General features: G+C 39.9%; 2 protein-coding genes across 8 annotated transcripts in view; one reads left to right on the top strand and one right to left on the bottom strand.

Moving 5' to 3' along the window:
• Nucleotides 1-9,851, top strand: part of Tdrd12 (tudor domain containing 12) — a 69,980-nt gene extending 60,129 nt beyond the window's left edge. For both annotated transcript variants that reach the window (XM_078032181.1, XM_021730086.3), the window contains exons 26-32: nt 375-547; nt 4,148-4,257; nt 7,312-7,375; nt 7,453-7,566; nt 7,652-7,805; nt 7,890-7,956; nt 8,376-9,851. In XM_078032181.1, the coding sequence (XP_077888307.1) occupies nt 375-547; nt 4,148-4,257; nt 7,312-7,375; nt 7,453-7,566; nt 7,652-7,805; nt 7,890-7,956; nt 8,376-8,467 (774 nt within the window). In that variant the 3' untranslated portion in view covers nt 8,468-9,851. The remainder of the gene's footprint in view (nt 1-374; nt 548-4,147; nt 4,258-7,311; nt 7,376-7,452; nt 7,567-7,651; nt 7,806-7,889; nt 7,957-8,375) is intronic.
• Slc7a9 (solute carrier family 7 member 9) overlaps nt 9,689-16,941 on the bottom strand; it is a 29,306-nt gene continuing 22,053 nt past the window's right edge. For 2 of the 6 annotated variants that reach the window (XM_078032193.1, XM_078032194.1), the window contains exons 12-13: nt 13,564-13,738; nt 11,269-11,716 (exon numbers count right to left, since the gene is read on the bottom strand). In XM_078032193.1, the coding sequence (XP_077888319.1) occupies nt 11,652-11,716; nt 13,564-13,738 (240 nt within the window). In that variant the 3' untranslated portion in view covers nt 11,269-11,651. Of the gene's footprint in view, nt 11,178-11,268; nt 11,717-13,563; nt 13,739-13,770; nt 13,921-16,941 lie in introns of those variants that run through there. The other 4 variants (XM_078032195.1, XR_013430817.1, XM_078032196.1 and 1 more) reach the window with 4 other exon arrangements.

Here is a 16,941-nt window from a genome sequence, read left to right as displayed (position 1 = left end):
CATGATAGGACTCTGAGCCTTAGGCTCCTCCTTGCTGATAGAGATAAAAATAGTTGAGTGAGAATCAGAAGAATGTAAGAATTTTGTATCTTGTTATAGCACCACAGATTAGTCTGGAATAGGGGTTTTATTCTAGGAATCAGTCCCACACTAGATCATATTTCCACCATGTGGGTTTAGGCTTGGGAAGATTTGATATAACCTCAGTTGTGAAATACACAGATGTTGCAGTGGGAACCACTTGTGTGTTGTGGCATGTTCTGGAGCACATCAGATATGCAGAAAGAGACTGAGAGACCACGTGAGAGTATTCATGATTCAGTTAAAATTCAGAGAGTGACTTCTTCAAATGCATGTTTTTTCTTTGATTCAAGGTACATGTTACAAAACTTTCAAATTTAAAAACTTCTGTCATTGATTATAATGTTCGAGCTGAAATTTTGTCTATGGGAATGGGCATTGACAATTCGGAACACATAGAACAACTGAAAAAATTATACAAAGGAGCTAAAATGCCAACTTTTGAAGCACACATAAGCCAACCTCGGTAAGTACAGTTCTGCTTCCCTTTTGGAAGAGCTGTTTTGTTTTAAGGAAATATTAAGTGTTAAGTTAAATGAGTCTCCACATCCCTGTCACTCAGTTTTAGTAACTATCAAGGATCAGGGAATCTTGTTTTATCCATACCTCAATTCTTTGTTGTTGTTGTTGTTGTTGTTAGTTGTAGATGAACAGAATGCCTTTATTTATTTGTTTCTTTTTATGTGGTGCTGAGGATTGAACCCAGTGCCTCACTCATGTAGGCAAGCATTCTACCGTTGAGCTACAGCCCCAGTTCCCCAACTGTAGTTTTTTGTGGAGTATAATCAAGCAGATCTCAAGTGTGTTATTTCACCTGTGTATCTAGTGTACTATTTCACCTTTTTCTCTCCCTCTCTCTCTTTTTTGGGGTGTGTGTGGAGAGGACGGGTGTACTGGGGACTGAACTCAGGGGCACTCGACCACTGAGCCACATCCTCAGCCCTATTTTGTGTTTTATTTAGAGATAGGGTCTTACTGAATTGCTTAGTGCCTCGCAGTTGCTGAGGCTGGCTTTGAACTCACAATCCTCCTGCCTCAGCTTCAGGAGCTGCTGGGATTACAGGTGTATGCTTCTGCGCCCAGCTTTACCTGAATCTCTTACAGAATGGACTTGTGTTAACTTTTTGTTGGCAAATAGCACACATACAGAAAAGTGCACGTGTCACAAGAAGAGTTTGATGGATTTTTTTGAGCACAGCTGGGAAACCAGCCTCTGATCAAGAAAACAGAGCATGACTCAGAGCCTCCTCCCCTCTCAAGGAAAGTCATTCTGTCATGGAAAAGCATAGACGGGGTTTCCCTGGTTTTGAACTTGGTTTGAATGGAATCAGCAGTAATTCTTTCTGTTTAGCTTCTTAAACTCAGCATTGCTTGTGCAGTTCATCTAATTGTGTATGCCGCTGTGGATCTGAGCATTCATTGCTACATCATGTCCCTTTGTATGAATGGACCATGATTTGTTTTGCCCATTCTGCTGTTGCCTGAGACCTTCCACTTGGGGGGTACTTCAGGCAGTGGTGTCTCCTGCATGTCTTTTGGTGCACTGAGAGAGAGTTACGATGGAATGGAATTGCTGAGTCATAATTAGAGCCACTGTCCATCAGTTTTCCAAAGTGGCTGCACAGTTTACACACCCATAACCAGTACATGAGTGACCATGAAGTCGCTCTGAAAGGGTATACAGGCAACCACAGAGGAAGAAGATGGACACAGCATGTGTGTTCACCAGATGATTTGTACCGAGAACTCCTGATCGTAAAGAAAAATGTGGACCTCTATTAGGAAAGGGGACAAAAGACTTGAATAGCCACTTCACAGTGTCCAGTTGCTTTGTGAAAAGGTGCCCAAGCTTATTAGCCAGCCAGGAAGTGCAAATTCAAACCATAGTCAACAGCACCACAGCTCCAGCATGAAGGGAGAGAAGAGAAAAGAAGTCCCGGTGTCAAGGATGTGGAGGAACGGTAGCCAGGCGTGGTGGTGCCCACCTGTAATCCCAGTTATGTGGGGGACTGAGGCAGGGTGAGACCCACCTAGGCAACATAGCCAGACCCATCTATGAGTTTCTATGGAATTGAAATATCAATTGGTTTCTTCCCACTTTTGGAAATGAGAGAAATTTCTTCTACTTACTAGAGATTCTTTTAAAAATGAAGGTGCCTTTACAATTCAGATTTAATAAACATATGAGGTTTGGTCATTTATGGGAAGCCCCAGTTTTGCACAAAGCCCCTGCTGGTTCCCTTTCCATACTGTGATTTTGAAACTGAGCAGAGAGAATTACAACATTGCCGCAGTCACAGGCAGAGTAGAGAGCTACAGAGCACCACGAGGTCTTACAGAAGAAGCCCAACTAGGAGACTCTACGTCAGAGAGTTCTTAGAGAATGCAGGAAATTCTGATGGGTAGAGAGGGAACAGCTGTGGAGAAGTAACCCTTGGAGAAATGATACAGGGATGGGATGAGGTTGGGGCAAGTTGAAGTAACAATGAATGGTGAGGTTGATGGTGAGAAGGCTTACAAGGCTGGGTTCACCGAGGTGTGGAAGACTTCAGGATGATGTTCAGCATTTGTACCTGGGTAGGTAGTCAGTGGATGAGGAAAACTTTTTTAGGATTCTAAAAATACAGCTGACACAGCATGTTGGGATGAGGAAAGACAGTATACAGGAGATGGGGGATGGGGTGGCAATTACCTAGATGAGAAGGCGGCTGGTATCCCCCAACAGGAGGATATATTCTGGGCACTGACAGGTGGAGAAGCCGTAAGATAGTGACTGGCAGATATAGAGAACATGATTCTGAAACCCAGTGACTGTGAGGACGTTTGCATGGCAGACAGTGTTTTCCAGAGAGCAGCTCTTCGGAAAGGAAGAGATACTAAGTTTGGTTTTAGACATGCTATTTTAGGTTTATTGAAAGTATAAGCCCAGAGCTCAGGGAAGCAGCAGGGAAAGACTGTTGGTTTACTGGCATTTGAGGAGAATCAAGACTTTGGCGAGTGTGAGGATGAAGAAGCAGACCTGGTGGAGGAGGATCTAGTGCAGGAGGTCAGTGATGGTGGAAGAGGAGGGCGGGAGGAGCAGGACGTGAGGAAGAGGAGGCCAGGGTGGAGAGCCTGCATTGGTGGGAAGAGGAGGCCTGGGGTGGAGCACCTGCATTGGTGGGCATGGTATATTCTCCTTCACTATTTGTTCAGTGCCATGCCCCAGGTTCACACATGTCTCTCAGAGGCCACCTTGGAGACACACGTTGACATCCCCTCCTCACAGACATCTGTGAGTATGTAGCTGTTCTGCATAGGTCTGCTCACTCTGGCTTGAATTATCTCTGAAAGGACGGACAAAAAGTGAATTACATTGTCATGTATGACTGGCTAGGTGGGGAAGAAGGGTGCAAGGGACATTTTTTATTGTGTAGACCTCCATGAATGTGGCTATTTGCTCAGAGAACCAAAAGAATAGTACAATTTTAAAAACTTAAGTGAACAAGGCAGCCCTCAATGTACTGATATGAAATAATCCCTAGCTGGATATTAGATAAAATAAACTGGGGTAGCACAGTGGATTTAGCAGATTCCCACATATTGAAGAATATGACTGTCTCTGTGTTTCAGATAGATATAAATGGCAATATTTGCTTTTTTATGCAAAGAATATTTCTAGAAGTTGATTTAAAATGGTGTAGTCTCTGGGAAAGATGGTCTGAAACACAAGCAGGGATGAAGGAAACTGTTTTCACTTCTGCTCTTCTGTACTGTGTGAAGTGGGGTAGCAGTGTATGTTGCTAGTCTCAAAATTCCAATGAATTTGGAAGGAAAATTTTTGAAGTAAAAGTAAATGAGTGAATGCCTTTCTCTAATGTCTGTCATCCACTGTGTGCTTGATGTAAGGGCATAGTAGTGAGCAGAGCTGGCCAGCCCTGCCCTGTCATCAATAAATAAATCGTAAACTCCTTATGAGTCTGACTGCAGGGTACCGAGCACTTCATTCATTTATTGCCTGCCATTCTCTTCCTTTGCCCAAGTGTCTCTTGAAGTTCCAGAGTTAACCTCCACCTTTTCTATCCAGGACACCTCCATTAGTAGAAGATGCTGCTTGTCTGCAGGACACACAGCAAGAGGACAGGAATGCAGAAAAAGGAGCTGGCTCTGAGTTGAACTCAGAGAACCTAAAGCCCGGTTGGTACTTTTTATTGAAAAGATGGATGGGGCTGGGGATGTGGCTCAAGCGGTAACGCACTCGCCTGGCATGTGCGGGGCGCTGGGTTCGATCCTCAGCACCACATAAAAATAAAGATGTTGTGTCCACCGAAAACTAAAAAATAAATATTTTTTTAAAAATTATCTCTCTCTCCCTCTCTCCCCCTCTCTCTCTCTCTCTCTCTCTCTCTCTCTCTCTCTCTCTCTCTCTCTTCCTCCCTCCCTCCCTCTCTCTCCCTCTCTCCCTCTCTCTCCCTCTCTCTCCCTCTCTCTCCCTCTCTCTCCCTCTCTCTCCCTCCCTCTCTCTCTCTCTCTCTCTCTCTCTCTCTCTCTCTCTTTAAAAAAAAAAGATGGCTAACTTGAAATCACTAATGTTTAGAACTGTTTTCCACTGGTAGATGAAATACAGAGAAAATAACGCAAACTGTCATACCTAACTGTTCCTCTTTTTGATGATTCAGCTTCCAATGGTGGTTTTTTTCAAACATGTTTGTATTGTACAAACCCTGAGAGCTTCCCATTTAGCACCTGTATACTTCACTGGACATCTGTTATGTCCTCTAGCCATACCTAGGTTTTGCTTTTGAAGGTTTCCAGAACCCTCCCCAGTGACTTTCATTCTGATTTCGTTTTTTTTTTTCAAGATTAAATATACATGTATTCTTTTTGAGGATGGATACCAGGGATTTCATGGAATATATAGTATAAAGATTTCACTCTAAATAAATGATATTCATTAAGCCAAAAAGGAAAAAAAAGGACATCAAGTTTTAGCTACATTGTTAAAATACAAACATGAAGATTTTTATATATAATAGCAGAATGCATTACAATTCCTGTTACACATATAGAGCATAATTTTTCGTATCTCTGGTTGTATACAAAGTATATTCATTCACACCAATTTGTGTCTTCATATATGTACTTTGGATAGTAATGATCATCACATTCCACCATCGTTTATAACCCCATGCCCGCTCCCTATCCCTCCAACCCTTCTGCCCTATCTAGAGTTTGTTCCTTCCATGCTCCCTCCTCCTATCCCACTATGAATCAGCCTCCTTATATCAAAGAAAACATTCAGCACTTGGTTATTTGGGATTGGCTAACTTCACTTAGCATTATCTTCTCCAGCTGCATCTATTTACCTGCAAATGACATGATTTTATTCTCTTTTATTGCTGAGTAATATTCCATTGTGTATATATGCCACATTTTTTAATCCATTCATCTATTAAAGGGCATCTAGGTTGGTTCCACAGTTTAGCTATTGTGAATTGTGCTGCTATAAACATTGATGTGGCTGTGTCCCTGTAGTATGCCATTTTTAAGCCCTTTGGGTATAGACCAAGGAGAGGGATAGCTGGGTCAAATGGTGGTTCCATTCCAAGTTTTCCAAGGAATCTCCATACTGTTTTCCATATTGGCTATACCAATTTGCAGTCCCACCAGCAATGTATGAGTGTGCCTTTCTCTCCACATCCTTGCCAACACTTATTGTTGTTTGTCTTCATAATAGCTGTCATTCTGACTGGATAGTATGCTGTTTTTAAGTCCTTTGGGTATAGACTGAGGAGAGGGGATAGCTGGGTCTAATGGTGGTTCTATTCCCAATTTTCCAAGAAATCTCCATACTGCTTTCCATATTGGCAGCACCAATTTGCAGTCCTACCATCAGTGTATAAGTATACCTTTTCCCCTACATCCTTGCCAACACTTTTTGTTGTTTGTCTTCATAATAGCTGTCATTTCTGACTGGAGTGAGATGAAATCTTGGAGTAGTTTTGATTTGCATTTCTCTAATTGCTAGCGATGATGAACATTTTTTCATATATTTGTTGATTGATTGTATATCATCTTCTGAGAAGTGTCTGTTCAGGTCCTTGGCCCATTTATTGATTGGGTTATTTGATTTTTTTGGTGCTTAGCTTTTTGAGTTCTTTATATACCCTAGAGATTAGTGCTGTATCTGATGTGTGAAGATTTGCTCCCAAGATGTAGGCTCTCTATTCACCTCACAGATTGTTTCTTTTACTGAGAAGAGACATTTTAGTTTGAGTCCATCCCACTTATTGATTCTTGATTTTAATTCTTGTGCCACAAGAGTCTTATTAAGGAAGTTGGGTCCTAATTCCACACAATGGAGATTAGGACCTACTTTTTCTTCTATTAGATGCAGGGTCTCTGGTTTTATTCCTAAGTCCTTGATCCATTTTGAGTTGAGTTTTGTGCGTGGTGAGAGATAGAGGTTTAATTTCATTTTGTTGCTTATGGATTTTCAGTTTTCCCAGCACCATTTGTTGAAGAGGCTATCTTTTCTCCAATGCATGTTTTTGGCACTTTTGTCTAATATAAGATAATTATAATTTTGTGGGTTAGTGTCTGTGTCCTCTATTCTGTACCATTGGTATACCAGTCTGTTTTGGTGCCAATACCATGCTGTTTTTGTTACTATTGCTCTGTAGTATAGTTTAAGGTCTGGTATAGTGATGCCACCTGCTTCACTCTTCCTGCTAAGGATTGCTTTGGCTATTCTGGGTCTCTTATTTTTCCAGATGAATTTCATGATTGTTTTTTTCTATTTCTATGAAGAATGCCACTGGGAATTGCATTAAATTAGTGCTTTTGGAAGTATGGTCATTTTTATTAATTCTGCCTATCTAAGAGCAAGGTAGATCTTTTCATCTTCTAAAGTCTTCTTTGACTTCTTTTTTTAAATTTTTTAAAAATTATTTTAAAAAATATTTTTTAGTTGTCAATGGACCATTATTTTTGTTTTAACTTATTTATATGTGGTGCTGAGAATAGAACCCAGTGCCTCACATATGCTAGGCAAGCACTCTACCATTGAGCCACAACCCCACCCCTCTAATTACTCTTTTTAACTGGATATTAGGTTTCTATGAAATATATACTTTTATGTAATCCCTTGTCTAAATGTTGGGTAAGTTGCAAAAGAGTATGTGTACCTATAACTGTGTATGTGTTGTATATAAATAACCTGTAGGAAAATTTGACTTTGATTTTGTACAGACACTTTATCTGAAGACACAGGAGCTGCTCCCATTAGCAAAAGCGCACAGCCACACCTGAAAAGGTATGTCTCCCTGTTGCCAGAGCACATGCTCCCTTGATTGGTGACTAAATATGGTAAGCCTTTATCTTTCCTTCTAGCTTTCACCCACAAGTAAAGTGGTTCCAAAAAGAAGATGTCGTCATCTTGAAAATAAAAATAAGGAATGTAAAAGATTACAAATGTAAATACTTCAGAGATAGAGTCATTTTCAGGTAAGTTTACACATGGCTTATAAAATAAGATAGAAATAATTTCCAATATGCTAGAAGGCTGACTTTATTCTTTTTTTAAATCTAGTGCCTGGGTGGGAGACAAATTTTACTTGGCTGATATGGAGCTACAGGCCAACATAAGAAAAGATGAATGCAAGTGTGTAATTAAAAATGAGGAGCCTGTAATCACACTTGCAAAAGAGAAAAGGGAATCCTGGTGTAACTTACTCAAACAGAGGGTGAGTTGAACGCACTATGGCTGACTGGTCTGCACACCATGGGTTTTATACTCGTTCACTTATGCGAGCTGTTTTATTGAACAGAATCCTAATGTGGCATTTGACTTTGATCACTGGGAAGAATGTGAGGAAGACGGCCCTTTCTCCAAGAGTAAGATGTGAAATAACTATTCCCTAAAGGGATGAGGGTCCTGAGCATGGTGTGGGTGGTTCATATCTGCACTTTAGGGAGTCGAGTTTTGTGCAAATGCTATTTGGTATAAAGCCCTTAGAAATTGGCTTTCTCTTTGTGATTGATCTTGGTGCTAAATGTTGTGGTATGAGAATTTACCACCTCTTAGTAATAAACACACTTTCTTATAACACTTGTATGACATTTGACCTAGATGAACAGTTTATTTTTGAGCAAATTTTACCAGCTCATTTCTTACCTAAAATAATAGAAATATCAAATAAATGGCTAGATTGAACTAGAACCCAAGGGACATTTTCTGCACTGACCAAAATAAAGGGGAACAAAGATTTTCCAAATAGACTATTCTTAACATATATATTATCTAACTTTTACAGTCTTAAATTCTAAAAACCTGTCCTGCAAAGTGGCAGAGGTGGATGAAAACAGTGACATCACTTCGGAGGATGACGGAAGTGAGAGTGAATGAGAATATGAAGTAAATCCAGAAGAATGGCCAGAAGACTTTGAACAAAAACATTGCTAAGTGACTGGACTTTAAGAAAACAAGCAGTCATAGCCAAACCTTTTTGTGCCTGAAGGATAAATTATTACTAAGTGTCATCTTGTGGCAGTGGATCAGTACTGGTGAGAATTCTTAGTTGACTTAACAATAGGTTAAAAATTATGAGATTGTCGAAGGTGGTGGAAGCAGAACCCAGATTGTACAGGAGTCTGCTTCACTACCCCTAATAACTCATCCAGACATATACAAGTTTGAACAAGCACAAACTGTGACATTTGAGATTTGAATCTCACCATATGCAGTTAGTACTTTTTTTTTTTTTTTTTTTTTGGTACTAGGGATTGAACCCAGGGACTCTTGCACTAAGCCACATCCCCAGCCCTTTTTAATTTTTATTTTTGAGACAGGGTCTTACTAAGTTGCTTAGGGCCTTGCTAATTTGCTGAGGCTGGCTTTAAACTTGTAATCCTCCTGCCTCAGCCTCCTGAGCCACTGGGATTACAGGTGTGCACAACCACTTCTTTTTTCATTTAGGCATTTGGTGATACATTACTTAAAACCCAGTGTTAGGCATATGAGACTTCCATTTTACAAATAAATTCATGTTCAGCAACTGCTTAACAGAGCCCTTCAAGCTTGATTGAGTTAGTCAGGATTCGCCATCACTGTGTACAGGTACTAAAACTTTCAGTATTCTCCAGATCTTGATAGCTTCCAAGCAAGTTGATTTTTTTCCCCAAGACAGTATGGGATTGCCTTAGGAAGAACAGAAGACCCAGGGCTTTCTGGATGTGACAGTGCTAGTTCTAAATTGTCCCCTTGGACTTGCAGAGTCCAGGGCAAATGGGACAAAGTTTTCTTTTTTGGACACTTAAAAGGGACCTTTGCAGTATCTGGGAGTAACTATGAGAACACCTGGATGAGGTGAGCCCTGAAAACTTTCATGACTTGATCCTTTTGAAAGGTTGTGGCACCTAGGGTTACCAGCTTCTTGGGAGGAGTATGTATAGTCACTGCCACTTAGATGTAGGAGGCCAGGAGGCATAGTTGTAGAATACCCTGCATGCTTTGTTCATGTAAAAAAGTTGGGGAGGTGAGCTGTTGGGAAATTTTAAACCCTGTCCCTCAATATCAGTTTTTCAGTTTATCCAAGAAGTGGGAAAAAACATTGATAGAACATGCCTGTTGAGTGACTGCCCCAAGACGTTTATTCTTTTTTTTTTTTAACACCAGAAGCACAGATGCCCAAGCTTATGTACATCCTCCGTGTAAGCTACTGCTTGAACTGAAGGTAAATTCTCTCATCAAGCCATCCCATGAGCAGGATTCTGGCTCTCATTTTTCTCATCTGTAAAATAAAACACTGAGATAATTGCATAGGCTCCCCTTGCCACAGAGCATGCCCAGAGTGCTGTTGGGGCAGGCCATCTTTTTTGTCCAGGGATTCTGTGATGGGCACCAACCACTGCACTACAGTCAGAGGATGAGGTCCAGCCTGAAGAGCTTCCAGGAGCATGTCCTTGCTGCTGCTGTGACTCTCATGGTTGGCTGCCAGCTATCAAATTGGCCCTTGAATGAGATGGCTACATTGGGCAGGCTCTTCAGGAAGCAAAAAGATCTGGTGTCTTCTGGCAAGGTTCTACTTTGGTGCTCATCCTTGTTAGTGTCATTTTCTATAGGTTCAGGTATGCCCCTGCTGAGGGAGGGCTTGGGGCAGTGCCTGCACCTCCAGAGAGCATCCCATGGGTACCCACTGGCTGCCCGTCCTCTGTGCTTAGCTGTGTGTAGTCTTTTGTGAACAATAATGGCAGGATCTAGAGCTATAGAAGGTTGCTTCCCAGTGTTGATGGCAGGGCCTATGTCAGGACACGGTGCCAGTTCTTTTCACAGTTCACCAGTAGCTCAGTAGGAATATTGAGGGAGAAGGGCTATATATTTAAGTCTCAACTTCTTGTTTCAGACATTCAATGTTGCTAATATTTGAAGCTCTGAACAATATTTCGATGGACATAGGATGCTGACTATGTAAAGGATTCATAATTGTTTTTCTGTACTGCTATTAAAATGTACTGATTTCTGAAACGTAAGGGAAATTTTTTTCATCTGTGCTTCTGAAATTTCTCTCACAGTTCTGATGTGAATGCCTTTGCAGTGTATCATTAATAAAGTTTCAGTGTCCTCACAGAAATGTTACTTTTTCTTTTCTTTTTTTTTTTTTTTTTTTTTTTTTGGTACCATGGATTGAACCCAGGGCACTTAACCACTGAGCCACATCGCCAGGTCTTTATTTTTATCTTTTATTTTGAGCCAGGAAGGGTCTCACTAAATTGCTAAGGCCGACTTTGAATTTGTGGTCCTCCTGCCTCAGCCTCCCAAGCTGCTGGGATCATAGGTGTGCACCAGTGTGCCCAGCACGTTTTCATTTTTTTAAACTGTATTTTCCTTGGGTGCCAAGTACAAAATAAAATTTATTTCACCACACTTTTGGTGACCAAGATGCTAGTGGGCTGTTGGGAAGCAAGTGATGTTGACCTGGATAGAGCTCCCGTGTAAGCACATTAGACTTTCAGTGTTCTAGGTGGATGGTCAACTTTGCAGTGGGGGCCTCATTATTCAGCCCAGCACAGACATGTCATGTATATCACAGTTAAACACAGGGGTGGCAATATTTTTTCTGAAAAATGGAGAAAAAAATTTGTGAGATTTTTAAAAAATTTATGTCAATCAAAGCAAAAATTTCACCAGAATAGACCTTATTGATCATATGAGTTTAAGGAATACCCTTTATTTTTTATTTATCTATGTATTTATCTTGCAGTGCTGGGGATGGAATCCAATGCCTTGCATATGGTAGGCAAGTACTCTACTACTGGGCTTCCCCAGCCCGACCTGGTGATAATCTTTATACAGCCCTTTCCCAGTCATTATCTTTCTATTAGGCGATGTTCTCTCCTTTTAACTTTGGCAAATACCTGTCACTTCTGTCAAGACCTCTATTCAGAGAATGAAGAATATCTAAAAATAATATTATACAAACACCTGGGCATATTTTTTTCCTTAAGAAAAATATCAGGAAGAAATAACCACAAATATTGCTTACAAAAATAAATTCATCACAGACTTGACTGGGCTACAAGCAATGAACTTGTTACTCAGTTTCTTTCTCTGGTGGGACGACTTCCATCAGCATCTGAAGGTACATGGTGACAGGCTCTGGGACAGAAAGCACAAGAAGTGCAGTTAGCAACACATAACTAAAAGACCTCCCTATCACTGCTGAGCAGTGAGCCTGTTCTTACTCTGTGGTGATAGGTCACCTCTTAGGACCTCCACTCAAGTGACACCTGGGGTTCAGAGTTAATGAGAACCCTCCTGGTAACTACATTGGTTCTGTAGAAATTATTTCCTATTAAGGAATTAGGAACCTGCTAAATATTTTTTTGCTTCTAATTTACACTATAGGAAAAATATGAGTGACTCAATTCTGTATATGTATTTAATACCAAGCATTGACCAATATGAAGTCACTGAGACTGCATTGTGTCTAAAATAAAAATGTTTTTTTTTAAAACCACCTTGACCCAAGGTCTTATCAGTTTTTGGAAGGAGCAACTTGGTTAAGCATACTTAAGGGAGGAAACGGCTGAGAAGCAGCTTGTATTTTGTATCATCAGGTTGCCAGTCATCCTGGCTAGGTTCTCCATCAGTGTGGTCAAATCCAAGTTCATTTCAGAAGCATGGAGAAAATGGCTATTTTTCTGAATGACTTCCTTTCCTTTCTGTACTCATGTGCCTGCCTGCAGCCTGTCTTTCTCAGCTTAGGGTTGAGACTGGCGTGAAGAGAATGGAGGTGAAGGGAGCTGTTTCAGGAAAGTGGAAATAATAGCTATGTGTGCTTTGTTTTCACTTTGCTAACCAACAGGAAATAGTCTCTCTGGTTCTACCACCACTTGCATGTAAGTGGTGGTACCAGATTCCACAGCTGAGAAAGCAGGTAGAGAGAAGCTCTCACTTGCTCAAACTGAAGAAAGGCATGCTCTACCCTGTTACTTGCATCTGGAATCCCAGATCAACTTCCCTACCAACCAACTTGCTTCTGTTCTTTCATACTGTGTGTACTATATTTATGCAGGTGTATAAATATAAACCATAGGATGGCCTCGGGTGATTTTTTTTTCTTGTTCTGACAGGCTGAACAGCAGCAGGGAAGAGTTAGGTTTTTAATCACAGTTACTCAATGAATGAATGTTAGATGCCAGACATTGCTAGATTCATTGTGCAAAGCCCAGTTCTGGTCTGAAAGGGACTCCCAGTATAGAGAAGAAATCGGCCATTGATCACCTCACTTCCTGGTGAGGTGGCTTTGAAGGCAAGTGGGGTTTCTTAGTTGAATCTGCTGGGTAAAGTAAAACACTAGTGAACATAATGTAGTTACAGACTTTTAAAAAATAGGTAAGTTCAGAGGGTTTTTTTGAGGCTATGTTTTGCACAGTGCTTTCTTTTTAGAACCGGAAGAGGCTAATATAAGCTAAGTTTTTAAACAACTCTTGTCCAAAATAGATGAGGATCAGGATGCAGAATCCTGATGGTCTCAGCATGGGAAGGTTCAGGCCCTTGTCCCAATTCCCTGTCCTAACTACCATCACTTTGGGGGTATTTGGGGGGATACTGTTGAGCCTCTTAGGTGATGGCCACACAGCTCTGGCAGGAGAAAATGGTGCTGTCAAGATGAGATGTAGAACATGAATATACTTGACCCTATGGAACTAGACACTCAATAGTGGTTTAAATGATAAATTTTATCTTAAGTATATTTTACAATTGAAAAGAACATGGTGCGTTTCCTTCCTTCTTGTTAATAGTATTTGACAGGAACAAAGGAGACTAGGGGTAGACTCAGAGCATTGTAGAGGGAAAAGCATCCTGTATCCTCTAAGGAGGAGGTGAAGTCTGTTATCTAGGTGAGAATCTGTCATAAGGAAATGTGATGGTGAGAAGGCAGGTGAGATTGTCCCTCTGCCCTTTACTGATGGCACAGTAGCCCTTCTGTTTGTACTTACTTGAGATTTTCTGAGCCCATCCAAACTTGTAGTAGACAAAAAGGAAGTAAAATATAAGGCCACTCAGTATAAATAACACACAGTAGAGATACTCCCATGCAGGCCTACTGATGATTGGGGCCAGAACCAAAAACATAGATATGAAAGTCACCAAGATGGGAATGAAAATGGGTACCTGTAAACAAGACAGCAAGGCGTGTGGTTAAGCTCCATACATTTGTTTTCCTTTTTAAAATTTTCATTTTCAATTTTTTCATAGAAAAAAAGAGTAGAATGAACTCTATGAACCCTTCCTCCAGTTTCAAGAATGTTTATGTAATTTTGCCAGTCTTTTCACCTACTCCAGTCTTCTTGTTCCTAGAACAGACAATACAGATAACTGTAAAATGTTGAATATGCATCTCTATAGTCAGTGAAGGCGTACTGTTTTTTTTTGTTGTTGTTGTTTGTTTGTTTATTTTGGAGTTTGTTTTTTTTGATGGGGGTACCAGGGGTTGAATTCAGGGGCACTCAACCACTGAGCCACCTCCCCATCCTCATTTTGTATTTTATTTAGAGACAGTCTCACTGAGTTGCTTAGCACCTCCCAGTTACTGAGGCTGGCTTTGAACTCATGATCCTCCCGCCTCAACTTCTCCTGAACTGCCGTGTGCCACTGTGCCCAGTGTAAGGCTTCCTGTTTTTAACTAGATAATCCCCCCTCCTTATCTTGCTACTGATTCCTTGGGGGAAGTGGATGATTTCACCTGTACAGTGTTTAAATCCAGTTTTGTGTGATTGCTTCCTCCAAATGTCATTTAACTGGCTCTTCTCTCTCCCGTATCCTGTAAAGTGGTTGATGTAGAAGGAAGAACCCTTCAGTCGGAGCAGTGCACATCCTTTTGTGATACTTCATGAGGCCATAATGTCTGTCCCACTTTTGAAGTGCTGAGATCCATTGGCAGGTGTGGAGGAGAGAGACCAATCCAACCTCACCATTGCAATTTTCTTGCTAATTTTTCATGGTTTTAAAGCAAAACTAACACTAAAGCTGTAATGGTTTTATCTTTCACTGATCATGTTGACTCAATTGGTGATTTCATCAGGGATTGCAAAATGGTGATGTTTCTCTTTCCTTCTTGACTTAAATGTCTACAGTGAATAACTTCATCAACTACTTGGTTATTCTGAATTGCAATTTATACGGGAAAGGCACCATAAATGCTTGGCTCTTTTTACTTCTAAATTTTTAGAATGATCTCAAACTCTTGGGTTATAATATATTTGTGAGTTTCAATCCTATGTAATCATTTTTCCAATTTCAGCGTTCAGTGTTCTGTTCATAATGCCTTGTCACTGCCATCAAGAGCCTCTTAAAACTGGCTTTAGGGCCTTGGCCATGTGATCCTAGATCTTTTCAGAAGCTTTTCCTACTTTTTGGCATGATATGCTGTGCCAGACTTGGATCCATCCATCTCTTCAGGGAACTCTGTATCCTTTCAGTGAGAAATGGCATTAGAAGACTATAATCTGGGTGGTTGGAATACTCATTGTTCTTTTACAAGTACAGAGATAAAGGTGCTTTTTCAAGAAGGGAAAATTTTTCATGAATTCATACAGATTCTTTTAGTTTAAATGTAAGATTTCATGGGATATTTTTCCTTCCTTTAATTTAGACCTATTTTTTTCCTTATGTTTCTGAAATCTTGCTTCTTATGACTTTAACTCAATCATTTGCTTTATCTTATAATGTAACTGTCAGGCACTTTAAAATAAGTATACCAGTATTATATTATAAGTAGAGCTAAGAAGCTTAAGAATTTTTCTTTGTAAACCCAGCACATTGGCACATGCCTATAATCCCAGTGACTAGGGAAGCTGAAGCAGGATGATCTCAAGTTCAAAGCCAGCCTTAGCATCTTAGCAAGACCCTGTCTCTAAATAAAATATTAAAAAAGGCTGGAAATGTGGCTCAGTGGTTGAGTGCCCCTGGGTTCAATCCCCGGTATTAAAAATAAAAAGGGATTTTTTTTTTTGCAGTTCTTTTTTAACCAAAAACATGGCCCAAAGGAAGATTTATTCCCTTTATTATCTTAATTATCTACAGTGAAGGACTTCATCAGCTGTTTAGTTATGTTAAATTGTAGTTTGTACAATTCTAGTAATTATTTAACATTTTAATAGCAATTCTAGTCATTATTTTCTCTATTTGGTTATGTCACTTACTTGTTATAGAGTAAGGTTTATCTTCACTTGTTTTTAATTTTTAGGGATTCATTTTTTCCTTTTTAGATTCCATTTTTTTATATTTATTCTTTAGTTTTAGGTGGACACAATATCTTTATTTTATATTTATGTGGTGTGAGGATCAAACCCAGTGCCTCATGCATACTAGGTGAGAACTCTACCACTGAGCCACAACCCCAGCCCCATCCATTTTTGTTTATTAATATTACTATTTTTTTAACTTTTCTTGATATCACTTTATTCTTCCATTGTTTCTTCTTGAGAATAAACATATGCACAAACATACATATATGCATGTTCATCTTCCACTGCTCTTACATAAAAGATAGCAACTTGCATAATAAACAGTTTTGGAGCTTGCGTTTTTCTTTCAGTATATTGCAGGGGTAATGCCCTAGTAAATACATAAGTTTTGTAATCATTCATCTTTTACTGTTGCATACTACTACTCTACTTTGTGGCTATTCCATAGTTCATTCAACTGGTCTTCTAGTCATGGACATTTGGGTTGTGTTGAACCTTTTACTGTTAACAATGCTATGATAAATAACTTTGTATTTCATATTTCTGCCAGTTTCATTTGGGGATAGATCATTTCAAAATGAGATGGCTGGGTCATATTATTTTGCTAGAGATTGCCAGATTTCCCTCCATGGTGGCTATGCCATTTGTATTCTGCTAGCAATGTATGAGAGGGCTGTTCCGCATGCTTCCTCCAATGGAGTCAGACTTTGGGATTTCTACCCATCTAATAGGCAATAAATGGTATCTCATTCAATTTTGGCATGCATTCTCTTATTAGAAGCCAAGTTGAGCTTTGTTGGGATTTTTTTTCTTTGTTTATATTTTTGTCATTGCATTTTTTTCTCTTTGAACTGTTCTTTTTTGTATCTTTTGTCCATTTTTCTTTCATATGCTGATATTTTTCATCTCTGTCTTTAGGAACTCTGTATGTTAATGATATTAGCTGTGTGTGTGTGTGTGTGTGTGTGTGTGTGTGTGTTGTGTGTGTGTGTAAGAGTGTGTGTGGGAGTGTAATATTATTTGCAAATATTTCCTTATGTACATGTTTCTTTTTTAAAGACATGAATTTTTACTTTATTAGAGTTCTATTTATCATTCCCCCCCCCTTATTATCTGGATTTTGAGTCA

This window comes from Ictidomys tridecemlineatus, chromosome 15 (assembly GCF_052094955.1).
Source record: "Ictidomys tridecemlineatus isolate mIctTri1 chromosome 15, mIctTri1.hap1, whole genome shotgun sequence".
Classification (NCBI taxonomy): Eukaryota; Metazoa; Chordata; class Mammalia; order Rodentia; family Sciuridae; genus Ictidomys; species Ictidomys tridecemlineatus.
This window is presented reverse-complemented; position numbering and strand designations above follow the sequence as displayed.